This window comes from Sus scrofa, chromosome 11 (genome assembly GCF_000003025.6).
Source record: "Sus scrofa isolate TJ Tabasco breed Duroc chromosome 11, Sscrofa11.1, whole genome shotgun sequence".
NCBI classification, from domain to species: Eukaryota; Metazoa; Chordata; class Mammalia; order Artiodactyla; family Suidae; genus Sus; species Sus scrofa.
In genome coordinates, this window is record NC_010453.5 from 1,497,661 (window position 1) to 1,506,081 (window position 8,421).

Sequence of the window (8,421 nt, forward strand, 5' to 3'; positions counted from 1 at the left end):
ATACCAGAGTATGTCTGACTCCTGGTTTAAGCACTAAATAACATGACACGGTGGAATAACAAGCAGGGTTTCAAAGAGGCGATACTGTGAGATCATCTGTAACAGCTGTAACAGAACGGGAGCATGAGAAGTCTACTGATGCCACTTCCTGTTAACACTTTTGCAGCCAGGTGCCTACATTCACAATGGAAGATGTGCAGGTGCAGGTCAATGGGAACAAAAACGTAACCTTTTTCTACTCAAGTTTATAGCTCCATGAATGCTATGCCTATATTCTTGGCGGACGGCGAAGGTTAAGAACCCCTACAGCAGCTCCCTGCTGCCCTCCAGATAAAAACTTCTGTCATACGGCTTAAGGGGCACTTCATGATGTGACTCCCTGGTGGCCCCCACCCTGCCCCCAGTTTTGAACGCTTCTTCTCCTGCTCATGTTCTACTGAATCAAAGGCATCCCTTCACACCTCTGGATCCTGTTCCCTTTGCCTGCAACATTCTTTCCATTTTCTTTGCCCAAGAAACTCCATTCATCCACCTGTCGCTGCCTCAGAAAGCCCAGACTGTAGGGGCTCTTGCAGGTGCCCCCTCCCCCAGCGCCCAGCCCAGTAGTGACCGCCCTGGATTACAAGTGCCCTCCCATTAACATGTGAGCACCTGAATCGTGTGGTGAACCCCCACTCCTTGCACACTGCCTGACACAGGGGCAGCACTCTGATGACTGTGGGAAGAAGGGAGAGAAAGAAGGGAAAACCCAATGTATTTGCTGTTTCAGGACCCTGAATTCCAGCCTTGATTCCTGACTGACCCAGCAAGCGTTGGTCACAATGGGAACCTGAAAAGTGTACGATTCCATTGATAGAAATCCACTATTTTTACTGGAAAAATCGTCTCGTGTCATGACTGGAAATAAAGGACATCATCACAGTTACTCCCAGGCTACGTCGCGAAGTTTAAGGACCCAGCGACACAGTAACTCAAACACGTAAAGTACAATTCCATCAGGAGCACATCTACCTCAGCAGTCCCCAACTACCCGCACGTGACTCCGAAGCGGTGCTGCGCAGCTGGGGCACCCAAGGGCTCCCAGGCCCCTCTGGGAAACAATCAGTGAGGGGATGGAGTTTTCCCGAAAGCAGGCCCCTCAATTCCTGCTGGCTTCGGCCGCTGCAGCTGAAGGAAGGGGAGGCCACCCTCAAGTCCACGGTGGTGGCCAAAGGATGAAAACCTCGGCTCTCATTAAACAGCAGCAAATGCTGGGTCATCAGACCTCGTGAACACGTTGATAATAAAATGGTTCCTGTGCTGCTTCGGCCGCGAGGAAAGTACCCAAGGCTGTGATGTGGGGAGGGAGGGGAGCCAGGGAGAACTCAAAATACTACATTGGTGTCAAGTCTTTAGTGTCCTGTCAGGAATTTTAAACACAAACAGGCTAGCAGTGGGCCACGAAACCACGAGACGGGTGAACGGAACCCGGAATCCACACTAAGGGGGAAAGCGAAGCAGGTTGGTGAGAAGGTGTGTCTGAGGAGTGGTAAGTCAGAGTGGCTTCAGAACGACAACGTTTTCAAATGTGGCTTATCGGGGAGAAGGAGGCACTAATGATTTCCGAAGCAGCGTGCATCATACAGCTAAAGTGATACTCTCGGGAAGATTAACCAGACAGGATGAAATAAGGTTAGAGAAACCTAAAATGAAGAATAAATTGAACTGCCAGACCCAGCAAGGTTAAAAAAAATGATATGAGACACTATTAGATGCTCCCACCTGTGATGAGAAATGGTATGTTGATGGGAGAGAGTTACTGCAGGTACTAACCAGGTGGCGTCTTAATTTAATACAAGTAAAAAATACTATCGGTCAGTACTCACTTTAATTCACAAGGCCTGCTTTCTTCTTTTTGTATTGCTGGGTTTCTCAGAATTCGAGGCATTTAGAAGAGCATAATGGAAATCCAACGAAGAAAAAGACTACTGCTTTTAACTTTTAAAAATTCCACACCAACTTAATGAAATGTCCATTAGAGATTTTCAAAGAAGTTGCTTTTGCAAATTTTCCAATGTTTTACGTGGCAATGTTATACCGAACCAGGGAATATGACCTTTACCTTCACACATGAAAGTCTGAGAAGAAATGCTTTGCTTGGGACTCAGAGTCCGCCTGAGCATCACGTTTATGACACGTCACTTACGTGTAACTAAGTGCAGCTGCTCACGGGGGACCATGAAACCCGGCACTCGCCAACCGGTCAGTTTTAGGGCTGGCACTTGCACTCGTAAAAAGGGCCCTACCAGGGCAGCCTGAGCACGCTGCGCAGAGAGCGCGCGGTCGGCCGCAGTCGCGGGCCGGGGCCCGGAGGACCGGTCGGCGGCCCCGGGGGAGGGGCCGGGGCGCGGACACGCCCCCGTCACCGACGGGCCGCGTCGCCAGTGGGGTCCGCGGTGCGCCGGGACGGGCTGCAGACGCCGCTCCTTAACCCCCTCACCCGCCCCGGCGGCGCTGCCGGACGGGGCCCGTCCCATACCTGGGCTACGACGGTGAGGCCGCCCCGGGGCGCCGCCACGTTCACGCGGCCGTGGTACCACGTCGCTCCTGCTCCCGCCAGGGCCACGCCGGCCGCCGCGGCCGCTACGGGCCCCGGGCCGGGCCAGGCCCGCCAGCCGGCTGCCAGCCCGCGCCGCAGCCTTCCGCTCCAGGCCGCCAGTCGCGCACCACCCGCCGCCGCCATTTTTGCGGAAGCGCGGCGGCACGGCGCCGCGTCCCACGGAGGCCTGAGCACTCGCGCGGCCGCGGTGTCGCGAGATCCGGGCGGCCTCCGCCCGCCCCGCCCCAGAGCCGGCGCTGAGCAGCGGCAAGGCGGGGCCTCAGGGGCGGGAGGGGGAGTGGGCGGGGCCGGCGGAGGCGTGGGCGGGGCGCGGAAGAAACGCCCTGCGGGTGCGGAGGAGAGTGTCTGCTCCGCATCCGCATCTGGAGAGCACGCTTCGTCCAGAGTTTAAAATTCGAAAACTGCCTGAGCTGCACAGATTTTCACGCTAATGAGCTCGCCCAGCCTCGAGTAAACAACAACCTTGTTTAAAAAATTATGCTCTACTTGTTTCACTTTAGTAGCTCATCAGACTTTTAAAAATGCGTTTTTAAATTGTGGTTAAAAAATATTCATAGCACTGCCATTTTAAATATTACATTTTAAATATACATAGCACTATCATTTTTTAGTGCACAGTTCGGTGGCATTAAGTACATTCACATTTTTGTGCAACCGTCCGTCACCACCATCCGTACCCAGAACTTTTTTCATCTTGCACAACTGGCACAGTGTCTTCTTTCATCCTTCCTGTCCTTAGATTCTTGTCTGCTCTCTGGTTTTTGCTAAATCTTATCCTATCCCTCCCAGCCGTACAGCTTTAATGAACTCCCAAAGTCGCACTCTTTCCTTCAGGCAATCACTATTTGCTGAATGTTGGATTTACAGTCTGTTCTAGTAAAGTGTTTGGTGGTGTTTAGTTCCCACTTGGTACCAAGTTGGATGCAGCAGCGCACCTACCCATGTCCCTATCATCAGGGACCTAGTCGTTTGCCCTGGTGCAGGCTTGGGGCAACAGGGCCGTCCTGGCTGTTTCACTGCTCATAAGAAAGGATTTAGCTGAGGCAGATGCCTTGGCTTTGTTTTGTAGTCTCTGATCCTCCCTTATTTGGTCTTTACTTTTCAGAGTCAATTACCTTAATCAACTTCGTTGGCCTCAAATGTCCCTGAGCCTTCAGGAGCTTTACTTGGGCATGCAGTAACTTCAGCCAACGTGAAAGTGCCAAGAGCCCCTATCAAGTAATCACTGACATCTCGGAGTTAGCAAAACAAACAAAAACCCCCAAAGGAAGAACAAGCGCCCCACTAAATCTAATCTGACCACTTTATTCCTTGGATCCTCTAGTCATGATCTGCCCTGAGTTCTTGCTCCCGTTTCCTTTGCCAGCTCCTCTCAGTGGGTCTGCATTTGGAGCTTCCTCACTTCCCCAGCTGCTGAAACCACTTTCCACTTGCCTTCCCAGCAAGGAGTAGCTGGGACGGTGTGCAGCTGTGTGAGCCAGACCACAGGGCTTGGATCCCGGCTCTGTCAGGATGGCCGCTGTGCTTTGGGGCAAATACCGAAACTCTCTCAGTTTTCTCCGCTGTAAACAACGCTCATGGTTTGGGGTTGGGGATTACATGGGACCTTCTACAGGAAGTGAGTAACTAGGTCCCAGGAGACTCACCGCAGATGTCAGCTTACCATCTTCAAGCTGTGACTTATTCCTGCCTTCTGATCACAAATGAGCTTGACAGAATGTCCATGAATCCAGATGGCTGGCCCATCTAACCCGAGATCTTCCTGCTCTTTCATCCCTGCTTGTCTTCATAACCCTCTGGTATGTTTTTCACTGCTGCTGAATCTGGTAGCTCTTGGCATAAGTCCTACTTTTCCGGATTATCATTATTATTTTTCTTTTTAGAGCTGCACCTGTGGCATATGAAAGTTCCCAGGCTATGGGTTGAATTGGGGCTGCAGCTGCCGGCCTACACCACAGCCACAGCAACGCTGGATCCTGAACCCACTGAGCAAGACCAAGGACTGAACCTGCATCCTCATGGATGCTAGTCGGGGTCCTTAATCTGCTGAGACACAGCGGAACTGCCCCCCCCCCTCTTTTCTGGATTATTGACATCTAGCTTCTTTCTGTCCCCTGGTGATTTCTAGGATATGTTTGGACATTCTGGATGTCTGACCTTAAAGCTTACTCTTGATTTCCAGAAACCACAGGTATGCAACGTAGTTGTGTGGTTGTCTACATTCACGCTGCTGCCTAACTCACAGTTCCTCTGTGCATTTAATGAAATAAGTCACAGCCTCTATCACGTGGTCACAGCTCCAAGCCCCAAATAGGTGCACATTCCTATTAGGGCATGTGGCATGTTTAAAAACTTTGTATTTTGCCCACAGTTTGACATCCTTGTGGGTAAGGATATCTTATTTTCTGTCCCCTTAGAACCTAGCACAATGCCCAGCACCTAGCGCAGTGCCAGCACGCAGCACAACACCCAGCACCTAGCAGAATGCCCAGCACGCAGCATGATGCCCAGCACGTGTCAGACACTCAGTGAGGGAATACGTGGGTGAGAGAGAAAATGCAGACGCGAAGCTCTGGTGGGCCGATTTCCATTCTTTGCGCATCAAACATACAGAAATATGTTATTCCTTTTTGTAATTTATTCCAAGGCAAAGACCTCATTTTTAATTTTTTTGGCTCAATATTTGAACCTGTTTCAAAAATGGTGCTTTGCAATTTTATTATTATGTTTTGCGTCATGTGCCCAGGCCGCTACAACTCTCGTTAAGATTTAATGCATTCAAACCTTTCTTTTGCAGAGGAAACACATTCTTATAATAGAGCCAATCTCCAGCCGACTAACCATTCTAAGTATGATATCTTCCCTGGCAGCTGCTGACACTTGTCTGAATGCATTGAATACGTTGGTCTTTTAGGCTCCAGCTTTGTTCATTTCTTCCTCACCAGCTGTAGAGAAAGTCCTTGGCTGGGATGTATTTTCAACCATGTAGTTTATAAACCAATCTCCCCCCAAAGGAACTGCTTGTAAAGCTCTCGGGTTTATGCTTTTTAAAATGGTAGTTGGAGGAAAAACAGACTATAAACGCTGACAGTTTTCAAAATATCATCCTTAATTCACTTAGTCTGTGCTCCTTTTCTCTAGGAGGGACAGAAGTTAACATGGCAGAAAAACTGCTCAAGGGGTGTCGTTTTCCTGAAGGGACCAAGCCTGAATTTCAAAACACTGCAAGATGGTGCTGACCTCTTGTCTTGATCAGAGAGGAGGGCCCATCCGGAGCTTGGAAAGTGGGGAAGGTTTGAGGGGATGGACTCCTCCAAGACGGGAGGAACGGCGGGGGTGGGAGCCCGGGGGAGAACGCGATACGGGGGTGTTTACATGGCTTGGAGCAGGGCTGTTTGGGGCCAGTCTCGAGGGGCCTGGTAGCCCCAAGAGGGTCGTGCATCCATCTCCACCAGTACATCGTCCAGGCGTCAGCTCTCTCGACCCCCTGCACGTTTGTCTTTGGGGTCTTCCTACCTCCTTTCCGGCAGAAGTTCCCAGGCCAGAGATCAAACCTGAGCCATGGCAGGGGCAATGCCAGATCCTTGTGCCACTGAGTCACAAGAGAACACTGAGCTTCTTGAAGGCATTTATTGTATTTCCCTTTTAAAAGGTGGAGTTATTAGCTCAAATCCATCGTTAATCCTAGCATGTGTGGGGAAGATAAACAAAAATCTCTCTCCCGATTCTGAAAGGTTGTTTACTGTCATATTAGAGAATAATGAGTGTTGAGACTGATCGCTTTCGGAGGAGGAGGGGAAAAGGTGGAGGTCTTGAAAGGTAAATTAAAGAGGTTGGACTCGGTCCTAGAGTAACAGAGCGCGCGGCACGTGAATGGACACTCGGGGGCACGGCTGCTTGGAATAGACAGAGGTTGATCTATATTTATGGTGGATAATTGTGTAGCAGAGGGTATGACTCATCCTCAGACGCCCTAGATGAGCCCAAAGAATCGCTAATTATGTCTTTTTGTGCACTTGGGGCCAGGGGTAAAAATATCTGACTATCATGATTGATACCAGCATGTGCAGAAATAGGTCAAGATTAAATCTTCCTGACAGTGAAAGAGCCGTGCCAAGAGCTGCATTTTCAACGTCTTTCAGACCCTCCTCTGCTTCTCATTCCTCCCTGTCACCCCCGCTCCCGCTCTCCTCTCCGCGGGCTTTGATGATCGCCGGCGTCTCCTGACACGGACTGTGGCTTCTGGGTTTTTTCTTCTCTGAAGCATCCCGTGGACCTACGTCCGATCAATCTTCCCAGAACACTTCTTTCACCGTACTTCCATTAGCTGTGCGATTTAGCCTCCGTCTCCTTGTTAGAAAGAAGGAGATTGCTTTCAGTTTATTTTTCTAGTTCTAAAATTCTCACTCCATGCCACTCCTAAGTGGCTTTTTTTTTTTCCATTTGGCAAATTATACTGAGTGTGAAATACGTGCCAGGAGGAGTGCCATGCCTGAGATGCAGACCGGGTCCCCTCACAGGGCCCGGTCACACGATGGCTTGTGCCCCTACACTTCGAACTTGTAAAAGCGAGTGGCCCCCATTTGTGTCCATGTATTTATTTCTTAAATCTACACCTTCATAGCTACTAACGGTCATATCATAAAAATTTAAATGCAGCGATACAGGTGAAATAGTATTAAAGGTACGACGAATGGTTGCTCTCTAAAAAGGTTGATGTTATTTCAGTGAGATCAGTGTGATTAAATTGATGACATGAACTTAGAAAAATCTTGTTTTAAGTTTTGTGAGCTGGTTACAAAGGTCTGGCCTTCTGTTCAGTTAATTCAGACACTAGTTTCTAATGACTGTCATTGGCCAGAAAGATAGCTCCCCAAAATATGTTCATTCGAATGGAAAGAGTGAATGAAAGGAATGAAATCATGATACTTGTGTCTTTTTAAGCTCTTATTATGAAAAACTCAAATTATATACAAAATTAGAATCAAATAATGAATGTCTACGTACATCTAACCTGACTTCAGCAATTACTGGCTCAGGACCTACCTTGACTCATCTCTACTGCCTCCAGCTAGAGTGTTGGACCCATTGTCAAGCTCATATAATTTTATTCTATATACTCCATCATGTATTTTTAAAAGACGAGGACTCATGAGAAAACCCAGATACTATTTTGTTTTGCTTTGTTTTGTATTTCTTTTCTCCTTTTTTTTTGAATTTTTTTTTTGTCTTTTGTCTTTTTAGGGCCGCACCCGGGGCATATGGAGGTTCGCAGGCTCGGGGTCCAATCAGAGCTGTAGCCGCTGGCCTACACCACAGCCACAGCAACGTGGGATCCAAGCCACATCTGCGACCTACACCACCGCTCACAGCAATGCCAGATCCTTTAACCCATTAAGCGAGGCCAGGAATCGAACCCGCATCCTCGTGGATGCTGGTTGTGTTCGTTACCCACTGAGCCACGACGGGAACTCCTGTTTTGTGTTTCTTAGTAATGTTTGTCATCCAGTGAACACACAAATCTTCACTGAGAAAAAAAAATGCTAGGAAGTTAGGGGACGCCAAGGTGATGGAGAGAAGAAGAGTGAGTAACACGACCTGTTGTGCAAGCGTGTGTCACAGTCGCACGTGGGGAGAGCTGTCTGTGCCAAGAAGGATGCCATGAAGGGGCCACAGCACAACGTCTGGAGTTGCAAGCAGGATCTTCTCTGAAAACACATTTTTGGAAGAGACGGTGTATGTGTGGGGTATTTGGTTGTTTTCAAGTCCCTTATTTTAAGTCTCCAAAGTTCTGCATATTCTCTTAAGAAAGGAAAGCAATG

At 49.0% G+C, this 8,421-nt stretch overlaps 1 protein-coding gene across 3 annotated transcripts in view; it reads right to left on the bottom strand.

Moving 5' to 3' along the window:
* The window catches only part of MICU2 (mitochondrial calcium uptake 2), a 79,243-nt gene extending 76,492 nt beyond the window's left edge, over positions 1 to 2,751 (bottom strand). Inside the window, exon 1 of one of the 3 annotated variants that reach the window (XR_002336602.1) lies at positions 2,519 to 2,743. Coding sequence is in view for 2 of the 3 variants with exons in the window: in XM_021065452.1 (XP_020921111.1) it covers positions 2,519 to 2,722 (204 nt within the window). In the remaining variant the exon portion in view is untranslated. Of the gene's footprint in view, positions 1 to 2,518 lie in introns of all 3 variants that reach the window. The other 2 variants (XM_021065452.1, XM_021065453.1) reach the window with 2 other exon arrangements.